The 26,709-nt window shown below is 36.3% G+C and overlaps 1 protein-coding gene across 17 annotated transcripts in view; it reads left to right on the top strand.

Moving 5' to 3' along the window:
* CTNND2 (catenin delta 2) overlaps positions 1–26,709 on the top strand; it is a 492,160-nt gene that overhangs the window by 416,291 nt on the left and 49,160 nt on the right. For all 17 annotated transcript variants that reach the window (XR_015748772.1, XM_087961146.1, XM_087961145.1 and 14 more), the window contains 2 exons: positions 6,932–7,105; positions 12,554–12,704. Coding sequence is in view for 16 of the 17 variants with exons in the window: in XM_087961146.1 (XP_087817272.1) it covers positions 6,932–7,105; positions 12,554–12,704 (325 nt within the window). In the remaining variant the exon portion in view is untranslated. The remainder of the gene's footprint in view (positions 1–6,931; positions 7,106–12,553; positions 12,705–26,709) is intronic.

Raw genomic sequence — 26,709 nt, 5'->3', positions numbered from 1 at the left:
CTCTGGACACTACGTTGACACACAGCAAACCTTCTTGCCACAGCTCGCATTGATGTGCCATCCTGGATGAGCTGCGCTACCTGGGCCCTTTTGTGGATTGTAGACTCCGTCTCATGCTATCACTAGAGTAAAAGCACTGCCAGCATTCAAAAGTGACCAAACCATCAGCCAGAAAGCATGGGAACTGAGAAGTGGTCTGTGGTCACCACCTGCAGAACCATTTCTTTATTGGGAATGTCTTGCTAACTGCCTCTGCTTTCCACCTGTTGTCTATTCCATTTGCACAACAGCATGTGAAATTGATTGTCAATCAGTGTTGCTACCTAAGTGGACAGTTTGATTTCACAGAAGTGTGATTGACTTGGAGTTACATTGTATTGTTTAAGTGTTCCCTTTATTTATTTTTTTGAGCAGTTGTATATGAGAGGCCACCTAACCCTTGTGAATTTAGCCTTGAACCTGGATAGTTTATCAGTGGTAAGGATCCTTCTATATTCCTAAATCTATTGCACCAACTCTGCCTGTTTCTGAAGACTATGCAGTCATGATGTGCTTCTTAATTACATGCTCTTTGATCTACTATGTTGCATTTGTATGGGGGTCTCTTTGAAACAGTTTCATTTTACAGACTTTTAACTGATTTAGAATACTGTAGTCAAAATGGGTCCTGGGTCATTATAGGGAGCACTTTGCTACTCTAACATTAGTTAGAGGCCATTTGGATGCCAGATATGATTGTTCTATAATTCTACAATCTAAAAGCTTTCTGATCAGACTATTTTTTTTAAAAGCATATAAGCATACATAGTTAAAAATAGAATAATGTATATTTATAGTTTTCTTTATCTAGAGACATGGTGCTTTTGTTTCTTAAACAGTATCTTGGATAGAGAGAGAATCAGAGTTTCCAAAGCATATCTGTTGTGTGGCTTTTTAATGTATATTAGAGAATGACAAAATATGCATAATATTAATGACTAATGCAAAGTCCCAAAACAGGAAATAACTTGTAGAAATATTGCTAAGAATTTGTTATTTGAGCAAAGCCACATATTATATGTGGATTTAACATTCAATAAGAAATAGTCATATTTTATTTGTAAGAATTATCCCAACCTATGATGTAAGGAGGAGGAATGAAGCTGTTCCTCTAAAAAAGTACAGAATTTGTTTATGAGCACTCACACAAAATGTTCACTGCTGTATAATGTATAAGTCACTACACTAGGGGAAATCATGACTTTTTTTGGCACCATGATTGTTTAATTATTATATAAACAACCTGGTCTTGTTTTTGGAAAGGTTGCTGTATCATCCTCCACAGCTGGCATATAAATACATCACAACACTTATAATGATGAAGTCTATGACTCCAGTGGGTTTGACGTTTATTGTTCTACAAAGCAGAAGATTTAAAAATCAATTATGATAAGATCTGAATAATCTTTTTTGTGAAGCACCCCAAATCTGGAAGTTGAACTTGGAGGTTCAAATACTTGGGAATAGTCTTTTATGCCTCTGGTAGCCAGAGGACATGCTCTGTATTTCATAGTCAGATCTGGCCATACAAGCTTTTTATTGCTTTAGAGATACTCGATATGCATCAGCAGTGCTTATATTATTTATAGCCAATGCTTGCATGCAGCTGCTTTATGGAGCTCAGATACACTCCATAATAATCATACAGCTTTGGAATTTCTGCAAGCACAGTTTCTGAGGAATATATTCCAAATATATTTAAATATAAATCAATACCAGACTAACAGCCCATATTCCAAATACTCCAGTCTGTCCCAAATATGTTTTTGCATTGAATAATTGGGATAATCAACATAAAAACTGCGACATGGGCAAACTTTTTAAATTATTGGTTACAATTTTTCTTTTTTCATACTGGTTTGTTTTCCTTAATTTTAACAGACACATTTCTTACTAAGAGGAGTAGTTATGTTATACAAAAGCTGAACCAAAGTATTATGGCAGCATTTAGAATACCCTGGCCAATATAATCCAGTTCAAAAATTATTCAAATAGGGAAAAAATTAGGAGCTTTTGATTCTTAATCTCGCCATTTTTATTGCTTACCATTAGTAGTTTATATATATTTTATTTTAATTGAATTAATCTTGCCATTGTTTACTTGGACTGCATAATTCTATTATGGATTTTCATCAGCCTTATGAAATTATCAATTGTAATGGGTAAAAATTGAATGCATGAACAATAGAATGAAAGACTCCAACTGCCAAAAAGGATCTAACTTGGCAATCAGTTTATTAGTTCCTGCAGCTAGATATTTAAGTCAATATTTAAATATTAAACTGCAAGATAATAATGACATTAGCATGTTTTAATGTATTATCAACAGTAGTATTGGAAGCAGATATAGAATTGTCACATATCAAATCATCTTTGTCTATGTGATATTATTTGTAGAGAATTGTTCGTTTTTTCTTATGTTATTTTCTATAAGGACATTTCTCCATAATCTATATTCCAGCTAATAATTAAATTATCAAAGCACTCAGAATTTGTACTATCTTCAGTATCTACTGTCATATAAAAATGAATTTTTAAATGTGTCTAAATATTGTTACAGGGCCTGTAGAATCCATAGTGCGTTTACTGCTTAGTATTAATATTTTAGCAATTGTATTAATTCTATACTCCTAATAGTTTTGGCATTTTGACTGAAGTAATAAAGTGAAACGTTGAATTTATTGCTAGGTTTCAGATAATAACGATCACAAGAATAATGTATTAACAAGATCTTTTTGATGCTTTTCTACTTTGTAAGCCTCTGCTAAAGATTCAGTTAGTTATTTTAAATCAACATTTTCTTCAACACCCCACAGAAACTCAGACTCCCTCCTTATGAACAATATGCAGCAAGCTTTGGAAACGTTTTTCTCTCTAGTTTTTGTAGCTCACAGCACTCTTATTTTTAGCCATTCTGGCTTCTTTGCTCAGAGCTGTATTCAGCAGTATCTGGCAGATCATTGACTTAGCTTTCCCTGTACCTCAATTTTCTGTGAGGGGTTGAAAGTTCTCCATGTGAGCAATCAATTAGACACAATATATCACACTTAAGAAGGATGTATAGTTCTGTGCTGTTGAAAAAAAAGCCAGATTCCCTGAAATAGTCTGTGCTGAGCAAATAGAAAATACCACTGCATTAAATTGAAACTGAAGCAGAGAAAATTTAAACAAACATTTATCTCTTTAGCACAACCTTTTAAAATAAACAAATAAGGAAAATAATCTTTTCTCCATGGTGCTTTTATTAGTTCAGTTAGGCTCCACTGATCACTTTTGACAGATGACCACTTTTGACTAGCTATCCTGGCAGTGGTGGGATGCAAATAGTTTTACTACTGGCTCTGTTGCCGTGGCTAGGTGGGCATGGCCATGTGACTGGGTGGGTGTGGCTTCTTTTTGCAGCACCCCCCCCCCCCGTGCTCTGTTTTTTTGGCTTTTTGGGCCTCATGGTAGCCTCCTGGGGGGACATTTTTGCTCCCAGGAAGCTTCCCTGAGACCCAGGAAGGCAAAAAATGGAGCACAGAGCGACTGCACAGCACCCCCCTGTACTCCTTTTTTTTTTTTTTCCTCCTGGGCCTCAGAGAAGTCTCCTGGGAGGCTGTTTTTGGTCCAAGAAGGCTTACCTGAGGCCCAGGAGGTCAAAAATTGAATGCAGGGGCAGCTCCTGGGCCTCAGGGAAGCCTCCTGGATGAAGCAGTAAGACAGTAAGGGGGATCCGGGCACAGCTGATTGTCGGAATAGCTGATCATCGGGAGGAAGAAAAAAAAGAAATACTGTAAGGAGTGACTGGGCAGGATGGGGAGGGCGGGGGAGAATGCAGTCAGTGATGCGCGTGATGTCACGCATGCGTGATAAGGACTGACTGGGCGGGGAGAGGTGGGTGGAGAGGGGCGGGGCCAGCCAGGGGCACAATTTGCCAGTTCTCCGAAGTGGGCAGAATCATAACAACCGGTTCTATAGAACCGGTCCGAACTGGTAGAATTCCACCTCTGTATTGTGGTAAGCCTTTCCATTGACATTGCCTTATGCAATAGCTAAGGTGCGGTTAAGGTGACTTGAAGACAAGTTATTATAATACTTGATTTAATTTGAAACTTGAAATAGTTTTAATTTAATCTAGAATGAGAATTTTCTTCCAAATTTTACAAAATGTTCAGTATGCAAGTCTATTAGATAGTTCATCTACTTCTACTAGATAATTTGTATTGGTTTTTAAGTTATTACTTGGGAACTTCCCAGAGTCAGATGGAGTTAGACAATGTCTAAATTAAATTAAATACATGGAAATCTCCTTTTCTCCTATGATTACAGAAAATACTTAAAATTTCTGTATGTGAAAAACACAGGGGAATGCAATGTCTTGGCCAACAATATGATTCCATACTGCAAACATTTTTCATTATTGGTCCATCTCCCACACATAGAAAGCAGCATTTATAGATTTTTGCATACTAGAATGGATTGTTCTCTTGTTTTTCATATATGAAGTATACCTAATTTACCTAAATTGTGGTCTTCCCCTTTTTCTTTCTACACATTGATAGAGATTACATAGACAAAGTTATGCATAGCATGAAGACTTTGATTAGATTATTAGCATCAAAGCATGCAACACAAATCCATCAGGAATTATTGTAATATACAATTGTATATTTAACATTTGTCCTGTTACTGATTTTTTCATTTATTTTATAAAAGATTCATTCCCTTATGATCACTCTATTTAGTCTGAAACATAAAATTTATTAGCAAGATCATCTTCTTATCATAATTAATTAATAGCTTAGAATGTTCATCATGCCTTGCTTATGGTAACTCCAGTGGTAGCATTCCAAAAGTCAACTTTATGTAGCAGCACTGAAGAGAATGTGGCTCTAAAAATGTTAGATTACAATTCCTAATCAAGCTAGCTAATGATAAAAGATGCAGAATGCAATATCTGAAGGACTTTGCCATTGTGAGTTCCCTGCAGGAGCTTAAATCTCTAAAATATCTAGTATAATTTCTCTTATTGAGATACTTCTAACTCCATTTTGTATTAAGAATTGGAATTATACTCATTAGATTTCCAATTATGGATCTTCAGCTTCCCTGATTCTACAAGAAAGGTTTTCATCATCATAGAATAGGATTGCAAGTAGACAGGATCAGCCTAATATTTGGCTTCATTCTACCTGAAGAGTATTAAGATGAAATTAGAATGTGGTATTTTGATACTGATTTCCAGAAAGATTGGAATTTTCTTTTTAATGATGGTGGCTTACCTTGGAAGCAGCTCATACCAGCTAGTTATTTATTCAACCTCTTTCACAGGAGAGACTATTTGCTCACCGAATTCATTCCCTAGCCTTCCACACTCCCAGAAGGGAGATATTACAATCTTCCAATGCATGACTAACTTACATCTTAAAGGAGGAATTTAAATTAGTCACATATGCTTATTGAGATGCCTATTCTATGCAATCTGGAGCCCAATCCTAATAACTATTTTCATCCAAATAGTTTTATACATCTGATAAATTGAGTACTTATTCTGTACTTGTTGGTTTATGACTAGATACCTCCAGATGGGTTGTTAAATTTTCTTCTATCACAATTGTTGCTTGAAAACATATGATACACTGTTGACTGTGTATGTTGTGTGCATGTGGGTGGGTGTGTATTCTGCACAGTCTGGAGGCATCCAGTTTAACACTTGCTTGAGTATTAGTTCTGTTTCCTTTTCTTTATCACCTTGATTTTTGTCATATGAGATGAGTAGTTAATCTCTGATTATAACTGAAGTTGACTTCCTTACATTATGTGTGTGGAAGAAAGGACTCTTCCTTTCCATGGACAATAGGAAAGAAGGCAAAGAAACCATCTTTTTCTTCCCTTTTTCTTTTCGGAAGCTGACCCTGTGGTTCTGGAATGAACAAATCCTTCTGCCCTTTTTTGCCCTTCTATAATTAAGAAGCTTTCTTCGAGCTGCAAGAAATGTCATTTTGCTGCATCTCACCATCCAGCTAAGGGATAAAAGAAGTACCAACAGAAGCTGGGTGGTGAAGTGATGTATGTGTGTATTGCTGTAAGAATTTGAAATTTGGTGGAAAAAAATGAATCTGGAGAAAACAACATGAGCTAGTGAGGAATATTTGGGTCATCATGAGATGAGGAAGAAAGGAAGAGATGATCAAGAGTAGCCTACTTACAGAGGAAAATTCCCAAAGTAGCGGTAAAGAATAGAAAAGCAAATGCCTGACTGAACTGAAGTCTGTGGAAACAGATTTTACTGGTTGCTATCTAATATTCTTTTGCTCCTACTTGTATGTATTTGAGATATATCTTTTAAATTGTTTTATTGTGTTTTACCTTTTATTGTTGATCCAGTTATATCTTTCTGGTGACCAAATGAGATCAGCCAATCCTCTAAAACAGATTTGGGGAGAGATATGAACACCTGCTCACATAGATCCTTCATTCTCATTTCAGGGAAAAGGGAAGATCCCTTACATGAATTAAACATTGGACATACCCCATTATGCTTATTTTTTTATAATTGTACATTGCTTTGGGAACTACTAATAGAAAACTAGCAGACAGATAAACAGACAGACAGACAGATAGATCTCAATTCTGCTGCAGTTTTAGTTTTAATTTAGATATGAGTTTGGATGGCATCAATCTCATTTGGCATTAATTTCCAAAAAGTTGAATTAAATTGCTCCTAAACTTGAAAACTTTCAGCCATTGTAAATAAAATAACAGGTAAGAAGTTATTTAATGGTCAAAACAAACATTTCTTTGCATTAGGTGTCCTTGAGTACGTATTCAATTTATAATCTTTATATTTAAATGAAAGTGTTTCTCTTTTGCTGTCCTGATAACCTTCATCTTTGTTTCTTCTTTTCAGTGGGATGGAGTTGGTCCTCTCCCTGACTGTGCAGAACCACCAAAAGGAATCCAGATGCTATGGCACCCATCCATAGTCAAACCCTACCTCACACTTCTCTCTGAGTGCTCAAATCCAGATACACTGGAAGGGGCAGCTGGTGCACTACAGAATTTGGCTGCAGGTAGCTGGAAGGTATGAAATCTGCCTTCACTCTGCACTTGGCCAGACTCTTAAATCAGCACTGATGTCTTAAATTGAATAAATAAATACTAATTGGAACACAATTGCTTTTTCTACTGTAATATCAATCAGGAATTCTATTCCTAAAACTGCAAACGTATTGAATCTAAACTCTATATTGTTAATGATTCATATTAGAAAATACAGGAGCCAAATTCCCTCCTTTAACTCTGTTTGTTTGAGTGAAAACATTGTGAAGATATCCAATTATATTTAGCACCAATTAACATCCTTGCTGACAGCTTTAGGAAATTACCAAGAACAAATGAGAAAATTGAGTTAGGTTCCTTATCTGAGGTTGAGAAACAACCTTAAGCAGCTCTGTTGACTAAATGTGAAGCAGGAAATCCTTCCTTAAAACTTAATTAGTTTCACTTCAAGATGTATGGGTTCAGGTAGTGGAACTGTGATGTGATTTAATATATTTGTTTCTATATTATGCCAGCATGTTTTATTTATGCTATGCTGTTAGTTCAATATACTAATCTATATGGACCAGGCAATAGAAGACATGATTTATCCTGCTACAGCTTGCTAAAAAATAGCCTTTATATCAATAAGATGCATGGCTTGTCATCTCCAAGGTAAGCATGTCTGACCAAACAATCTTTCCTTGAAATGGGAGCTTGACAAGCAAAATTAGTACAACTGAGCAGTGAATGAAATAATCTGCTTTCCCAGAAAATTCATACAGAATTAGCAGTGTTACCTTAAGCTTTTTCATTCTGTAATGTCAATTTGCCTAAAATGTGTTTGACCCTGGAGGATGCTCTGTCCTGAAGGGAGAAAAATCCCTAATTATATATGTAGACTTACATGGACTTTGCTAAAGCAATGAAAATTTAATCTGCCACTTGCCAATAAGGGGGCTTTTTATGATGTAGAAAATATTTATTTACAGCAGTCCAATTGCAAATAAAGCTTCCTTCATGTTAACCAGAACATTTTTTTTACATTAAATACCTGCCAGGGACAGCCAGGAAAAGTTTATGATATACAGTAACAGTATCATTAGCAAAGAGTGCAAGTTCTTTCAGATATGAATGTGCATCTGAAAATATTTAGGCTCAGTGATGGAAGGAAAATGCAACATTGCATGTGTCCATTTCTCTCCCTCAAGAAAGTACATGCTTATATGATCTTTGTGTAAAATACCTCATTCTCTAGTTAGTTAAGCTGGTTAGTTTCCTAGCAAGTAAGTGGTCTGGGAGAACCAGATACTCTTAACAATGTGTTAATTAGAGAGTACAGACAGCCCCGTGGCTACTCTCATGTTGCTTTTGGGGGGGAAAGAGTAAGAAACCCCCTCCAGTTTCCCTCATGTCAGCTGTGTTGACTAAGATTACTAGATGATGTAATTCAATCTCTGGCAAGGGTGAAATGGTGCTGAAAGGGATCATTACCCTTCCGAACATGCCCTTGTCACTCTGCCATTCTTGGTGTATAATGGTGATAGGTTATGTAATACTTTCCTTGTGCCACTTCCCACTTTGCTGGAAGAAGCAAATGCCTGGGCCAGACTTCTTCTCCTTCACATCAATTGTGTGAGAGATGAGAATCTCACAGACTGAGCACTTACGTGCCTGTAACCTGTATGTATAATAATACTTATAAAAAGGAAAACTATCTCAGCTCCTGGCTATAGTAATATGAGGTATGTGCCAGAGAACAGCAGCCATCTCTCCTTTTGATGTGATCCAAATAAAGCTTTTATGATTGAAACATTAATTTTAAGTTAAATAGTAAAGTTAAATATATTTTTTTATTCTGAAGTACCAATTGGGTAGCATAAGGCACTAGACTGTTCTTGGAGAGACTGGGCATGGACCAAATGGGTTGGATCTGAGGTTCTCAGATAGAACAAAACATGTAAGAATGGAGTCACAGCAGGGCAATAAACCTCTATTTTAAAAATCACTGGAAACCATTAGCAGACACATTCAAAATATCAAAATTCATGAAGCAGACTAAATAGCTTAATGCAAGGAACGGGTATCTCACTTACAATATTTAGCTATCTCAGAAAGGAAATTTTTCCCTGAGATTTTCCTAACTTGAACCCTATTAGTGTTTCCATATGGGAATTTCAAAATGGATATGTTCTTTCAAATCCCAAGAAAAATCAGGCAAAAAAAAATTAATCGAGGTAGGGTCAGAAGGTGCTGTCTTCCATTCCGCTTGTAATGTTTGGAAGATATCACATGTAGGCTGTTGCTTGTAGCTCCAGGCACTCCAAGGAGCACTTTGTGCTTGGGACAGCCAATGCCCAATCTGACTCAAAAGGTCCTGTTGTCAGATGCATCGTACCGGGGGCAACTGGTGCTAATAGAACAGATTCTCAGCTCCCCTCTTGATTCTCTTTCTTTTTCCTGGGAGGTATGGCCAAAGAGATAGTACAAAGGGCTTCCAGATCAATCTTATCAATGAGCGAACATTTGATGATGCTCATTGGCACTAACTGGATGAGTTTGAGAGTCTGCAGCTTCTTCAGTTTGCAAGTTATAAAAATACAGAATGGAATTTGGATTTCTCATTCATTCTAAATCCCAAAGCTTAATATCTGTCAGAAGTTTGAAAATTGCTCCCATAGATGTCAAGTTTCTATCCAAATTTTAGGAGCTTTTTTTCTTAGATGTTGATTCCCTAGAGGTTTCTGAGTTGCAGTTCAGTGCTTCTCTCACCTAATGCCCCAAAATACTGCTTTTACCATAGGTACTCAATACTCTATCCATTAAATACTTCACCTCATCCATCCTCAAGCAGACCTGATTCTCTTTCCCTGTAGATTTTTTGATTCAGTGTTCTTCCTCAACTCCAGTCACAGAAATTAGCTTCACTCTTACAACACTTCCCTTTTGCACAGGTTGCTTAGTTTTCTGCTTCTCCCAGAAACTAGTTACCAAAACCATGTGGCTACTTCTAGTCTCCATTTTGTCCTCTTCATCCAGAAATCTTTTCTCCTTCACCAGATTTTTTTCTCTACCTCTCTCCCAGGTAATCTGCTTTTTTCACATATCCCAACTTTCTTCTTTTCTTCAGTCTTAATGCAAAGGGTTTTTACTAGCAACAATAGAGTTGAGGAAAGTTTCTCAGGCTAAACTGGGCAAATTTCTTCCTCCCCTACTTTAAGGCTTGGTTTATTGTTAGTATGAGCCCTCCTACCTATCTTCTCAGGCAGATTGGATCAGGGGTGGGATTCTACCAGTTCGCACCTATTTGCTAGAACCAGTTGTTAACATTATAAGCAGTTTGGAGAACCGGTTGTTAGAAGAAATTATGGGCCTAATCCTGTAAGGAAGGCAGGAAGGAAACATTCTGGTGTTGCTTACAGAAACTGCCTCTCCATTAACCCTTATTACATTCCTGGCAAGACTAGACTTCCTGTCTCAGGAATGTCTCTGAAGTTTTTTCCCCCTCCTTTGCTGGCACTTTGCTTGCGTAGAGTGACCATTCAAAGTTACAATGGCACTGAAAAAAGTGACTTATGACCATTTTTCACACTTACAACTGTTGCAGCATCCCCACAGCCATGAGAGGCCAGGCGAGGAGATGCGTGCCTCGATGTGAGTGATATTGAGTTGGCCATGCCCAGCCAATAACATGACCACCAAGCCACATCCACCCAGTCACATGACCACCAAACCACGCCCACCAACTAAGCCACGCCCACAGAACCAGTTGTTAAAAAATTTGAATCCCACCCCTGGATTGGATATGTGCATTGACTGTTTGGTTGCAAGTTTGTCTGCCTGTCCTACATACCATCCAGGCTACTCAAATCTGGACAAAGCTGGGGGGAGGGAAATTACTGCCATTTCTCCCCAGAAGGAATGGTGGATTTGGGCAATCAATGCAGATTCATGATCCTCCACTCAGAATTACTTCTACCTGAAACTCTGTTATTTAAACAAAAGCATCAAACATACCTTTATTTGCCATGTTGGCCTCTTAAATTGATTTAGTTTAATCTAATGGAAGAATAAAGTCAAGGAAATTATTTTTCATAATAACAATGACAAACTAAAGCATAGTAGTATATTTCAGACATTTCCTCCTTTAATTGGCATAGCAAATAAATGCTACGGCAAAGAAAATTTTGTTTACTGCAGAACTTCAGTTTGAATTAGAATGGACTGTTCTCAGAGGAACGTTTTCCCCTTTCATGCTGAGCAATTATTTGAATGATGATGTCAGTCTGATTTATGTACTAACTGGATGATTAAGTATACTCCAATTTCAAAATACACTGTCACCCCTCAAAAATTGTTTTTCTTTGTCATTTTTAAAAAATTTATCTAGTAAATTATTATTATTATTAATAATAATAATAATAATAATAAAATTATTGACTTGTAGACTATATATTTGCAGGACTGTTGCTTAATAACAATAGTGAACATATTCAAGGATGAATTTATTTCTCTATTTTGGAAGAAGAATGAATAGTAGCATCTCATACTGAATTCTTTTGCAAGAAAGATAGCAGAGGATAATTGCTTGCAAACATATCCTTATTGATAGTACCCCCAATAATTCTTGCATGATTAATAAAATATCGAAGAAGGTTCATAACTTGAAGGCATAGATAAGATTATAGCTTGATTCACAGTGATAATTATGGAATTTTCTATATGGAGTTTTCACAAAGAAAACATAAACAGGATTGTTATTTGATACAACTTATATATTAGCCTAAAGTAGTTTAGGCTCCTGTCCTAATCCCACCTTAATTGTGCAGCATTCTCTTTCAAAAGTGATTTATTATACAGAACTTTGGAAAGAGCATAAACCCAAGATGCATATAGCTGCACACAGTGACAGAATTAGAATTAGCTGTCTGAATTTGGGGAGCTTGGATTATACGCTGTATTTGTGTGAGTGTTGTGGGTGTTTATGTATAGACACATACCATAAATGCTCACCTAACATTATCTGACTGCTTTTCAGAATGTGCTCATGATAAAGTAGATTGGACCATCTGGGAAAGGTTTTGAGTAGATAGAGTTCAAGAAAGCAAAATATATATTCATTTGTTTCTGATCTATCCAATCATCAATGTTATCTGGGGGAATGGCACAGTTCACACATACTTTCTGCAATTACCTACTTTCCCATACAATATTTTCCATCTTATAGCCTTATGCAAACCTGTGAAGTGAAATGGCTAATCACATATCTGGTTCAATTCTAAACTATACTGTCAAACAAAGCTTCTGCAGTATGAGGATAACAACAACTGTATCTGTCAGTAATTCAAAATGAGATTTGCAGTTATTCGCTTATATAAAATGATAACTGTTTATTATTATTTTCCATCTCTAAATAACTTTTGTTATAGCCTCCTTCTTCAGTTGATGAAACGTATTTGCCTTGTCATCTTCATATTTTTTTTTCCTGCAGTGGTCAGTATATATCCGTGCTGCAGTACGGAAAGAAAAAGGCCTGCCTATACTAGTAGAACTTCTTCGAATAGACAATGATCGGGTGGTATGTGCGGTTGCAACAGCTTTACGAAATATGGCCTTAGATGTCCGAAATAAAGAACTAATAGGTAGGTGACAACATATTTATTGGCTTCACCCCAACTTTGCTAAAATGTAATATAAATATGTCATTCCTGTATAAGGTTAGGTGAGAAATTAAACATATTGAGCATTTAATGTGTTAAAATATATCCAGAATTGATTCTCTTTTCTTGGTTAATCTTGAAAAGTCTGTATGTATTTTGTGTTTTTATCTTTTGGGAATGACAAGCCCTACTTATTATGTGCAAAACTGCATGTGTTTTTTAGTTTTGTTCAAGTGTTATAGGTTAAAGCTGACAAAGGATAGAAAAGATACAGACAGATGAAAAGTTTAAGTAGAATTGGAAGGCTCCCACCAGCAGGAATACTTGTTTAATTAATTTCTCTTGCATCTTCTCATAACAAAGAGTTTCCCATTCATCTGAAGCAGTTTTCAGGCAGTCTACAGAGATGAAAGACATTTTCCTCTCTTTTGATAATAGGGATGCCTTTCCGCTCAACAGGAAGCAAATCCAGTGTGCTTTATTCTAATACTGTATTGTAGTTTTGCTTTCTTCTGGGTAATACTAACTTTTTCACTTCATCCACAAGAATTGCAAATCCAAAATGGTGGCAATTTACCATAAGATCCCAGGCTAAAGCTGAGAGATCATGAATTCCAGTCCTGAACCTGGGCAAAGAGTTAGCTGGGTGGCTTTGGGACAGTATATCAGACCTGGGAAGAAGGCAATAGAATATTACTTCTAAAAGTCCTGCAAGGATTGCCCAACCAGTCACCAGAAGTCAAGGCTAATTTATTTGCTTTTAAAACTGCTGTGTAGAAGGCTGTTGATGTATACATTTCTGTCTGACATTTTTCAGTTCATGTGAAAATATATCTGACCAACAGTATTCTGAGTTAATGTAATATACTGTGTATTTTCATCGCTTCATACAAAGAGCCAGCTTTGTTGTAACAATAAAAAGAATGCTTTTGAGATGTAGACCTTGACTCCCAACAATTCATTTCGTGACTATTCAAAGTTACAGCGGCACTGAAAAAGTGAACTTTTGACAATTTTTCATACTTACAACCAGGGCAGCATCTCTGTGGTCATGTGATTAATATTCAAACACTTGGCAACTGATTTACATTTATAATAATTGCAGTGACCTTAATGTGATCACCTTTTGCAAACTGCTGACAAAGTCAATAGGGAAGCCAGATTCATTTAATATCTGTATTACTAATTTAACAACGGCAGTGATTCACTTAAAGTTTGCAAAATGGGGCAAAATTCACTTAGCAACCATTTTGTTCAGCAACACAAATTTTGGGCTCAATTGTGGTCATAAGTTAAATCACATCTCGGATTAATGTCAAACTGCCTGATCATCCTGTCCCAAAGTTGTCAATTTATCATCTTCAGTCACTATTTACAACAATTTAGAAAATAAATGAATGACTAAGGGAGCTCACAGAAGGCTTTTTATTTCTAAAAAGGATATTTAGGCAATTGTTAAAGATGCTGTTTTAACTGTTTGCAAGTTAAGGATGGGAACTTTGAAATACACTTATAAATCATATTTTTATTAGGCTTCTGGAACATCAAGTATCATAACAATAAAGGTCCTGCAAAAGTCCTGTACAGATCAACTACTGTATATTCATCTCCAGTTTAATATTTTCTAACTGATGTGTTCATATATTGAACCTTATTCCACAATAGAGATAGACAACTCCTTGCTAGAGAGATTTAAGTTTTTTTCCAGATTTGGGGGCAGGGGGGAAATCTTCACAATTATGCAACTGGAAATCTCTGTATGTCCCCAACTCTAAGAGGTATGATCTGGAGGCTCTGCTAAAATGGGGCTAGACAAAGCAACATAGCAACTGAAGCTTTGTGGGTTTTTTTTAAATTGAAATCATGGCCCAGATCTCTGTCTGCGGGGTGTAGAGGATCAAAAGCAGTCCTTCTGTATTTGATTTCAGACCTTGCAGCCACAAGAAGTATCGCCAGTGGTGAGGGATTGGGGGAGTTATAGTTCAAGACATTGCCATCTCCTAACAAGAACACTCTCTTGCTATTTCGTAATCATTTAGAATTATAATTATTGGAAAACAATTCACCTTTTTTAAAGGAAACATATGGCTATCATAGCTATAAATCTGCTACATAGTGCAGTTTTTGAAAGCTGCACTTATTTGGGTTAGAGTCAGAACCAGCTTAACTTATTTTAGGAATATGTAAAAGATAATTATCTTTTACAAACTCCGAGCACTAGAGAGCCTTCATCAGTGAAAGGTTTATAAGCATTAAAGCCAAGGCTTGTATTTATGTCAGGAGCTGCTTGTTTTCAATAATCAATTCATGCTACTTTTTATGCAAGCTACATAAATTTGAAGGTGGTAGGGACATTTTTAGTAAGATTCAATAAATGTCAAAGTATGGAACATTATGGTGATACAAAGTTACATGGATGTACAGTAATATTAATATTGAAATAGTGGCTATTTATATGATATTTCATGGTAGATTCTAGAGTTCTAAATCAGTATCTGTTAATTTATTCTCTGTTGGGTTTCTCATAATATGGCTCAATGCAAAGAATTTGTCCAATTATAAAATAAGATATGAAAATGGGATTAATAAAGTCTTCATCTATATTCTACCCCCCTCCCCCCCAAAAAAAAACAGATAGAATCCAAAATTAAGTTAGAAACTTTAAGTACATAATATTATACAGGAACCCAGATTCCAAATATGTATTCAGTTTTCTTAGTTACATTAATTTAATTGGGCAATGTGAAAACAAAGAAGAAAATATTCTAGCTCAAGTGTGCACTCTGCTTGTTTCTACTATTAACAGGGAACTTGACTTAACTAGTTTTGTCTTAAAAAGTTACATGGCAGTGTAGATTTCAGGTGATACTCCAATAATCTAACTAAAAACAGGTATTTTCTGTTACAAAACTATATTTTCCTATCACCAGCATTTTTAACCCCAGAAGGTCTCACAAATATTACATTCCCTTTGATCTTTCAGTAATTGTGCTGCATAATTTATAGAGATCAATATCAGACCTACTTCAGAAATTAACAGGTTCTCTAGTCCCTTAGACACACCCAAGTAATTTATCCTGTGAAAATATTATCTACAAACCCAGCACTTTCAAATATTTGATATTATAAGGAAATTTATTCCCCAACTAACTGGTTATAACTTTATTTATAATTTTGTTAAGCTATATATTTTGGTTATCTCAAAATATGTGTAAAGGTAAATTAAGATGCAGTCCAGTGTAGTAGTTATGGCACCAGGCTAGAAACCAGGGGACTGTTGAGTTTAAGTCTTGCCTTATGCGTGAAACCAGCTAGGTGGATATGGGTTAGTCAGCCTCTGTCAATCTTAGGAAGAAAGCAGTGGCAAACCACTTCTGAAAAACCTTGCCAAGAAAATTGCAGAAACTATTCTAGGCAATCACCAGGAGCCAACAGTTATTTGAAAGTCCAAAATACACGTAAGTAAAATAAATCTGTATAAAGAATATGAAAATAACAGGTGTTTTTTCAAGTTTCTATTTTAATTAGAGTTCACAATAGAGGATATAGTGTCATTTATATGACTGCATTTTTATCTTCTCTTTGCACCTGAATGAAAATAATGTACTAGAAAAAGGAAAAATATGTGATATATCATTTATTCATGGTACTAAGGGGAGGAATATAAAGTACAATAAACACTATAGCGTTCTATTTTTAAAAATCTCCATTCCCATAAAACCTAAATTAGTCAAGTAGATTTCAATATGATTTGAAAGGCTAGATTTTCTTCCATTCATCTCTCTCAGTTTTTCCTAATGCTTTTATCATTTGTCGCACTTTGAAAAAGTTATTTTATCTTCATGGAAGATAGTAGGCTATCTTTTCTCTATTAATTTCTTATTGTTTTATAATCTATAAATATAGCTTCCTTTTCTTTGAGCTCAAGTTGTTTTAACAGTGTACACATGGAGTAGCCAGAACACTGTTTAAAACACACATTAGAATCTAAATCCAGCTCCCCAAAAAGCAACACTGAAGCGGAACGATCAAATTCTTGAAATGTAATTTGCTGCAGTGGCTGAATAGCTTTTTCTTTCAGCTGAAAATGCTGCTTGTGTGCATTTGTTCTACATCCTTTTCTTTGAAAAAAGTAAATGGATGAGAATGCTAACCTGCAAGATGTTTACGATTGATGAACTCTACTGAAGTACAGTGGCTCTCATTATTCAAGTCTGAGTTCACTAAATGCATTTTTAAAGTTTTAGACTTAGATAAAGATGGACATGGAGCAGCTCTTGAGTCATGCGCCCCTAGCACTCCTGAATTGTGTTTAAAAACACAAGGAAATAGCTAGATTTCAAGAGTGCAATTTCAGGACTTTAGGGATTGGGGATAATTAAAAGCTATAGGCTTCCCATGCTCATTCCTGGTTTTAACATGTCCAGTGTCAAAAGACTTAGGATTTCACTCCTAAGTAGTAATGGGCTAATAAATTTCAATACTTAAAACTCATCCATAAAATTTTATTTGTGACATTAGCAGCAGTAGCAGAGGAGCCAATCATGACTATCGCATATACCTACAGTTAGTTCATAAGTGTGGTATAGCTACCTAAAGACAGGGATCTCAAAAAGTGTTCCAAGCACTGTGAGCTATTTCTTACAGTGCATACTCAATTCTTATATGATGTTGGCTGGATGTTGTTCATTGGGAGTGTAAGGATCCGTTCTAATGAAATTGAAATGATCTCTCAGTTTGCTCAATCCATCTCAGTTCTTGTTTTCAAACAATTGAGTGGCGTTTATCTAATTGGGAAGTTGATTTAGTTTGCAAGGATAGAATCCATACATGTAAGAGGTATTGAATCATTGAAATCAGACAACAATTTGATTCAGTGTTATGATACAAAGTGATAATGTGGTTTAGAAAAGTGATATTTTAGAATTCAATTGAATCTTTACAAAGAGGTTAACTCAAGTTAGTGCTCTAGTGTTTGGAATATAGGCGGTACATATTAAATTTGTTGCTTACCAATAGTAATAGCTTTAGTTGTAAGAGACCAGAATTTCTGTTGTTAAGTGATGCATTTACAAAATCCCTATTTCATGTGACCGCATTACTTAGCAACAGCAATCCCAGCAGGGCGTGTTGCTTTTGTTAAGTGAGAATCATGAGTCATTAAACTAGCCAGCTTCCTGCTGACTTCCAATAAACAAAAGTGAATGAGGAAGCTGGAAGGAAGTTGTGAATCCAGGACAGCTTGCAAACAGATCAGTGGGGTTGGATAAGTGCCTGCTTCAGGCCAGAACAAGTGTGGACAGCCAGTGTTGGCTGCTGCCAGGGTTAGGGTTAGATTATTTAAGAATCTTTCATTCCCATGGATTTATCTGATAAGCTATCATCCTCTTACAAAGTCAAGAGGAGAGAATCATTAGAAGAAGAAAGAACAGCACCATGAATTTTCCCTCTCAAATGGAAAGGGAAAAATAGATTAAGAATTGGAATCTAGTTCAATTTGAAGCTGTTGCACATTATAATTTTGTCATGTTGTCTATATTATTATAAAATTTGGATTAATTTCAAGTCATAAGCATTGATTATTTAGTTAGCAGAGATGGTTAAACTGTGTCCATATACAAACCCTACTGCATCAATTTGCTTAATGAATATTATACCTTCTGGCACTGAATTTCATATGTTAATTACTCAGGCATGATTTCCTTTTCCTTGCTTAGAATTATCTGGAGATGGTGGTATTTCTAACTTTGTGTGCCATTTGTTATAACTTTCTGTCCTCTCTCTTTCAGTCTTCCATTTTTACAAATGTAAAAGCTCAGAATCTTTAGTCCTGCATACACAGAAAAAGAGTCCAAATCCTTAAATCATTTCTTTTTGTTTTCTATTCAAGAATGGATTATTACCGATTAATTTGGGGATAAGGTAATATACAATGTTCTAGAGATGCCTTTGTCTTACAGGCTTTTTCTTTTGCCCTTCTACTGAATTGTAGATTATCTCTAACCCATATATTAGGCCTCTCTCAAGAAATAGTGAACACTAAAACTGGAAGCAGGCCCAAATAGTCATTCAAAGATGCACCCACCATGCATAAATTATAACATGCTACAAGTTATTGTATGCTTAAATTTGCAAAAGGGTTTTGATGAAACCTTCTTAATTGGTTGTACCAAGAATCAGAAGCAGCCTGAAATTAGGAAACAAATACTGTACTTATTATGAATAATTTGTCTTTGCTATTTCCTTGCTGTTCCACTTAAAATCTAACTTTAATAATTTTTTAATCAATTTTTATTTAAAGGTGCATTTTTAATCTGTAACTTTCTGGAAACTAATATTTATTGAAATGTGTAGAGATCTGTTATCTTTAGCACAGAGGGTATATTAACCCTAGAGCTGCACATGCCACCGAACCTCAGTTATAGTGGTAAGATGGGCAGCCAATAAAAAAGAGGAGGAGGAGGAGGAGGAGGAGGAGGAGGAGGAGGAGGAGGAGGAGGAGGAGGAGGAGGAGGAGGAGGAGGAGGAGGAGAAAGGAAGAAGAAGAAGAAGAAGAAGAAGAAGAAGAAGAAGAAGAAGAAGAAGAAGAAGAAGAAGAAGAAGAAGAAGAAGAAGAAGAAGAAGAAGAAGAAGAAGAAGAAGAAGAAGAAGAAGAAGAAGAAGAAGAAGAAGAAGAAGAAGAAGAAGAAGAAGATATAAATAATTAAAATAAACAGTGATACCCATTGTCATCGGGGCACTTGGTACCATGTCCAAGAATTTTGCAAAATACATCAAGAAGTTGCAGCTTCCTGCTGTAGCACCAGCAGAATTACATACATTTTTAAGAAGATACTTAGTTGATACCTAAGATGCTGGCAGCAACCTGTATCAACCATTAGAGCCAGTCGATGATATAGTTGACTGAGTTTCATGTTTAATGAATAAAAGTTTATAATGATGATGATGAACCTTGGGATGCCCTTGGACATTACTGAGATAAAGAAAATACAATTTAATTAAATTCTGTGAAGATAATTCCCTGCATAAGCCATAATGGATTGAATCAAACCCTAAATGGTTTTACTGTTAAGCTATGCAAAGCAGTGAAGAAAAATATAACAATGACATCATTTCTGTGCACAATTGCCTTTCCATCAAAAAGATTAATTATGTACATAGAATTTTCATTGAAGCTAATTAAGAAATGTGTGATCAATGTACCCCATCTTTATCTACAATGTATATAGACCCTTTTCTTCCCCAAAAGATATTACTTCCTTAAAAAACATTACTGGACAGAGATTTGCTTTTACAGTGGTATAGTGGTATCTTGGTACTCAACATTAATTGGACCCAGAAGGCACAATACCAAATTCAATGAGTTTCAAAGCAGTTGAGTACCAAGGTACCATTGTATTTGTTATCATTTTGATCAATTTAAAATACTTCAGAGTGATCTATTACTTTTCTGCAAGTGAGGAATTTGTATGTCTTCAAAGGTATATTTCTTAATGGCAGGAGGCTTACATCTTTCCTATAACAATACCAATATTTCTACATTGCAATATCAACTGTTGGAGCATGTATCAAAAGGAATAAAAATAAATATGTGCGATGGGGCTATGGTATCAAATCCAGTTATTTTAATACACAATTTGGAAATCCAGGGTTTCATTTGAAAGCTGATTATCTTCTCCACATCATTAGAACTGCTGCCATGATGCTGGACAAAGAGGACTAAGATAAGATAATCAAGGAGACATTGAATCTTGATCCTAGCCACAGTTTGGAGTATCATCAGGCCTACCTCTTCTGATACTTGTGACTCAGACCTTGAATAGAGTCCTGTTCATCTAGCCTATGGAAACATTATGATGTCCACCTGAAGAGTCAGAGTAAAAAACATAGGGATGCCTTGATGTACCAAGAAGCATTCAGCCCACACAAGACTAATTGTGGGGGGTGGGGAATGTAGCTAGAAATCAAAAGGGATCAATAGCAACTGTAGTGTGACAATTCTCACCTTTTTTTCCTTCTGTTCAATCTTGTCCAATTCTTGGAGACTACCTGGAGAGGTCCACATAGTTTTCTTGAGGAGATTTACTACCACCAAACTGACTCAATTCTGACCTAGCCATAGGAAATGGATAAGATAGCAAAGGTGGCTGTTTGAAAACAAGGCAGGTGTAGACTGCCCAGTTCTTCCAGAAGAAAATGCCAGGCATCTGTGATGTAAAGGCAGGAAGAAAAACAAAATGAAAGCACTTTTGAACATCGTCTCAAAGGTGCTTTTTCAAAAGGCAGCTGGACTGAAGAAGAACAAAATGTTTTCACTTCTCACCTGTCTCAAGTGTCATTACCTGATGGAAGGATAGGTACTTGGCAGTTGAATCTCAACTTCTTGGATAAGAAACAAAACATTTTCTTCTTCTTTGCGGGGAGGGGGGAAATAGTCCAGTTACCATTTGAAAAAGCACCATTGAGACAGCTATAACCTGGATGACTGGGAATCTCCACAGACTTTTGAACATTATTTGTAGGGCTTGTTCTGCAATTTGCTGAATAACTGGTTACTTTTTTTAACAACCATTAAATAAATTAATAAATAATTAAAAGAATTCCTGGAACTTGTGTTGCTAGCTTAATTTTTATTTATAATAATTATTATTATTATTGACAAATACTGCCTTGCCCCATAAACTCTATTCTATTTGATTCTGTTTTCTTTCAGCTTGGACTTTCTTTTAGGACTACACCTGCTAGATTTACATGTTTTAAATTTCTTTTATTCTAGCTTGAGGGACCCAGGACAATTGCATCCAAGAGTTGGGATTTCTAATTGAATGAAAAGGAATAGTAAATCAAAGGCAGTTAATTCAGATATCAGTATTAATTTTTCTGTTGGGCCTTGAGCTAAATCATGGGAAAGGGCCAAATGGGACTGATGTGGAAGCAATTCATATGAAATATCAATTTTAGAAATCCATACAGTAATTAGATAACCATAAAAGATACAGATAGCTTTCATGAAAGCGAATACAAGTGTCCACGATAATGTTGCAGGATCCAGTCTGGGTCAGTCACCAGGACCAGAGTTTTAGTCTTCCGAGTTTTAGTCTTCCGAGTCCATCCTCCATCTTTATCTCCATCTAGTGGCCATCTGGATTTTTGCAGGTCAGCTTTGGCATCCTTAAGCATAGATTTAAAATCTTGTCCATTTCAAAAAATACGTGTTGTTTTCCATTCCATCCTTTACTACAGAAGAAAGTAACATGAGAATCATGAACCTTGTGTAAAATATTAAATAATATTGGGTTGTTGTTGTTTTTCAAACTCCAAAACCTTCCAAATTTTAGACTCAGGGTTGTCGGTTTTTTTACCTTTTCTAGTATCTCCCAAATGCAGTAGTCATCTGCAATTCAACTTTGTGCAAAATTTTGGAATGAGGCAGAAGACAAAAAATGAGAGAGGAAAGAATGTGCTTTCTCAGATACACTGTGTACAGCCAGAAAGTGAGTAAGGAGGCTAGGGGAAAAGACACCACGACCATTTCAGTCCAGGCTCCACCATGAAATCACTGCCCAATCCACTGCAGTACCACTTCTCTGGAAACTAGTAATGTGAATAAGGTAACTGTTTGAAGTGGCCTTACTTGCTTCAGGAAAAATGGTACTGTTTTTGTTAAGTGAACTAGCTGTTCCTTAGGCTGTTTCAATTAAACCTTTCTGGAAGGACTTGTCTGCTAAAACTTGCCTACACGACTAATTGCCACTGATCACAATCCATTGCAGAACCAATGTGAAGTTGGAGTTTTTAGTAAATTTTCATGTCTTATTAAGGAGGAACTTCATTAGTGCAATGTGCTAAGGACTGTATTACAGAAATATAAGTGTCTCTTATATTGCACAAGTTATGGTCTGATTGAAATGGACTGCATTACATTCTGCATTATGACTAAACTGGGGGGGGAGGGTGTCAAGTCCCAAGATGTATACAACTCCCTGCTACCTTTAGTTGGAAAGCTGTTTACCCAAGTCTAGGCTGCTGACATTTCAAGTCTTTGAAATGTCACTCCAGTCTTTCTTTGCACGCGCTTCTTGAAAGAGTCAATATCTGAGCACTACCAGCCGTTTGCACCTTATAAATTTACTGGCCATCAAGGCAACTGATGTATTGACAACTTAAGCAGAAGGCTCTGCTCTTCAGCCTCTTTCTCTTGCACAGGAGTTATTTTCTTGTCTCTCTGAAGCATGTATCATATTAATCAGACTGATACTCTCAAGGCTGTTACGGTTTCCAGTTCCTCCTAAAAGGAAGGTTGATAACTCAAACTTTCCTATCCTAATAAATTGTTAAGGAAATATTTTGTTTTCAGGCAAGCAACAGCCTGCACAGAACTTTTTTAATAAATATAATTCTTATATTTTTTGACGCAATTTTTTTCTGTCCCTACTTATGCTTTATTACCATCTAAAGTTCCCTTTCACAATGCTGTCTTTTTTATTTTTTATTTTTCGACTGTTGCCATAGGGGAAATGCTTTTAAGGATTTGCCTGCTTGTGCCATAGACCTCTTCATGAACTCTCTTCTGGTGCATTTGGAATCAGACCCAGCAAAATCCAATTAGCATTCAGCATCTTATACCTTGGCCTCCTTGAGCTTCCACATGTAGCTTAAGAGCTCCTTACACAGTTCTACTGTGCTACAGCATTCTGCTTCAGGTGCAAAGCAGGAATATCCTCTGTCCTAATTCATACCCAACTTTCAGTGACAACTATGTACTTAGTGACTCAAGATCCTGATTGTGATACTGAGCATAATCATTTTCGATTACCTTTTCTTCCATTTCCTTCCAGAGTGCAAAGATCTGAGATATCTTTTCATAGATTTCTGCAAAGAGCCACTGTGGAGCTATGATCTTTAATCACAGCCTCAATTTGTTACCATAATATAGATAATATCTTTAAAGAAAAATGTTAAATGTCAGGGGAGATAATAATACCCTTCTGAGCTTTGTATTTTCTGTGGATGCTTTATCAGCCAAAACAGAATGGGAAAGAAACTGGTTGAAAATTATAGTGCATTAAAATAATCGGCTGTTACATTGATATTTCAGATGAAATTAACTATCTTCAGATTAATTGGGTTGTGGTTTTTTTGTTTTTTGCTGATTACTAAAAATAAAAGGGTAGGTCTATTTGAAACACAACTGAACTAATTATCGAAAGAAAGCATTCAAAAAACACAAGGAAATATGACCTAGGAGTACTCATCTCAATTGATTTAAGCCCCCAAATTCACTGTAACAGCATTGCCAAAAAGGCATTAAGAGTTGTTAACATAATCTTGTGAAGCTTCTTCTCCGGTAACATTATATTGCTAACTAGGGCATACAAAACCTTTGCCAGACCAATTCTTGAATACAGCTCATCCGCCTGGAATCCACTCTGCTGCATATCGGACATTAACACAATTGAGCGGGTCCAGAGGTATTTCACAAGAAGAGTTATTCACTCCTCTACTCACAATAGAATCCCTTATGCCACCAGGCTTGAAATTCTGGGCTTGGACAATCTGGAAGTGGGCCGCCTGTGGTCCGATCTAAGCATAGTACATAAAATAGTCAGCTACAATGTTTTACCTGTCAATGACTACTTCAGCTTCAACCACAATAATACACGGGCAAACAAACAATACAAACTCAAGGTAAACTGCTTCAAACTCGGTTGTAGAAAATATGAATTCAGCAACAGAATGGTCAATGTCTGGAATGTTCTACCTGACTCTGTTGTTACAACCTCAAACCCTCACAGCTTCAATCTCAAACTGTCTACTGTGAACCTCACCCCATTCCTGAGAGTTCTGTAAAGGGGCATGTATAAGCGCACCAGCGTGCCTATCGTTCCTGTCCTACTGTCCCCATTTTTCTGTACTTACTTCCTTTGTTTATGTCTATGTTTATACCTACTCCTGCTACCTTGTACATATTTGACAAACAAACAAATAAATAAATAAAAGACAGTATTGTAATGGTGTACAGGACAGAATTATGCCACTAATATAATGGCAAGTTTACCTGCGATTATCATTACTAAGCTAATAGAGAGACTTCTAAATTCATAGGGATTCTTTGCCTTTTTAAATATGTAAAGTCTGCTCTGTGGCCATTGTCTTATATGCTTCTAGTACTTTTTCTCTTCTTACCTACAGTACTCAAGACAGTAGTGTTCACACATACCATATATTTCCCCATATATGTATGCATGTGTGTTTATGTGTATATACACATGGATGCATACAATATTCAAAAGCCAACTCCAACTTTTGATCAAAAACCTCAAAGCTAAAAACCGTTACCAAATCTGGATTTACCTCTTCCCGCTGTTTTTTAAAAGAAATCTTGTCTTCATGCCAAAACAAAGAAATCTATTGACCTTTCAAAGTTTCTGAAGGGACAAGTAAAAGTCCTTTTATTGATAATTAAATGTTCATCTATACAATCTAAGTTATAGGGATAATGCTAGCCAGTTACTCTATTAGTTATTTTGTACAAGGAACTTATGTTTTCAAAGTACCAGTATGTTCAATATAAGACTTATGGCTGTAGTTGTCTGCTAAATATTGTGATTTCTTGAAAAACTGTTACTTATTCCACTATATCGAAAATAATATTAGACAAAAGTAAAGTTCATTTTATTTCTGTGGGGAATCCTTTTGGTATTAGCACATTTGAAGTAAGATATGGCTATATTGCTTGATGTTTGAGTTTATTAATATTGAGTAAAGTATACACAAATGTGTATGTGCATTTCATAGGAAGGAGGCTTATCTATTAAAGAATGTTTTCCTCAATGAAATTGCCCAGAATTTGTGGATCACTGTTGCTAATAGCATAGTTGTTCTCTATTGGGAAGAGATGACATGTCTCATGATTTATCTTCGTCTATTTTTTCATACCTTCCAAAATGAAAACACAAACGCAATAATTTGAGCTATGGGGTTTTTTTGGGGGGGGGGGAGATGTAACAAGCAATGTGTATGTGTATCAATTAGTGTGGGGGCTTTTCCGTACATAAGTTTACACATTAAATATTTGCTGACTTTTGACCTTTTAAATCTTGAATTAACGAGAACTTCCGGTTTGTCGGCCGGCGGCGGCAGGATTTGCGAAGCTGCGCGATCCCTGCCGCGCTAGCCGTTTTTGGGGCTCCGATCCAGCCGGGTGCGGAGCTAGGCTGCCCTGCAGGGGCAGCTGAAGGTAGGGGATCCGGAAAAGGGTTTGGGGTGTTGCAGACCCCCTCCTGGCCGCAGAACCCCCTTTTTCCCAGGACGGTGCAGCGGCGGTCCGTAATGGCGCCACAAAGAAGCTGGCAGCCGGGTAAGAATGCGCAGGAGGAAGTGGAGAAAGTGATTGAGAGGAGAAAGTTTTTCTTGGCTCCTAGGACTCTAAGACATATTTAATAAAATTCCTGAAAAGTATGACTTTCTGAATAATACCTGCCAGAAGAGAAAAAAAGCGGCTGCTTGAAGGTGCTGAAAGGATAGCTTTCCCTCTTTTCCTACGGAATAAATAACTGGATATTAAGAAACCTATTTTTAGGTGGAAATTGGTTTTAAGCGATGAGTGGGAAGAGAGAGGATTAAAAGAAAATATTTGTATGCTAAGATTTGTTGGAGCAGATGCCTTAAGGATTTGAAGACTAGAATATATTGTAACAAGACTTTAAACAGATTTGGACTTTCTTTCTCTTTGATTTATATTACCCCAGAAGGAGAAAGTGAGAACTCTGCCTTGGTTTGGACTGATTGATAACTTTGGGACTGTTTTATCTTTTTATTTTCTTTTGAATATTCTGGTTGTTGTAAGAAGAAAGAAGGAGAAAAGAAAAGAAAAGATTTATAATGGCTCTTTCTGTTGAGGAACTAAGAAATGGTGTGGAAGAAGCTTTCCTTTTCTTAGAAATGGCGCTTACTAATTATCAACAAAAATTACAACAGATGAAGA

This window comes from Notechis scutatus, chromosome 3 (assembly GCF_049901735.1).
Source record: "Notechis scutatus isolate UNSWTSFEM ecotype Mainland chromosome 3, rNotScu1.2, whole genome shotgun sequence".
NCBI classification, from domain to species: Eukaryota; Metazoa; Chordata; class Lepidosauria; order Squamata; family Elapidae; genus Notechis; species Notechis scutatus.
The sequence above is the reverse complement of the archived record's forward strand: the minus strand, read 5'-3'. Positions and strand labels throughout refer to the sequence as shown.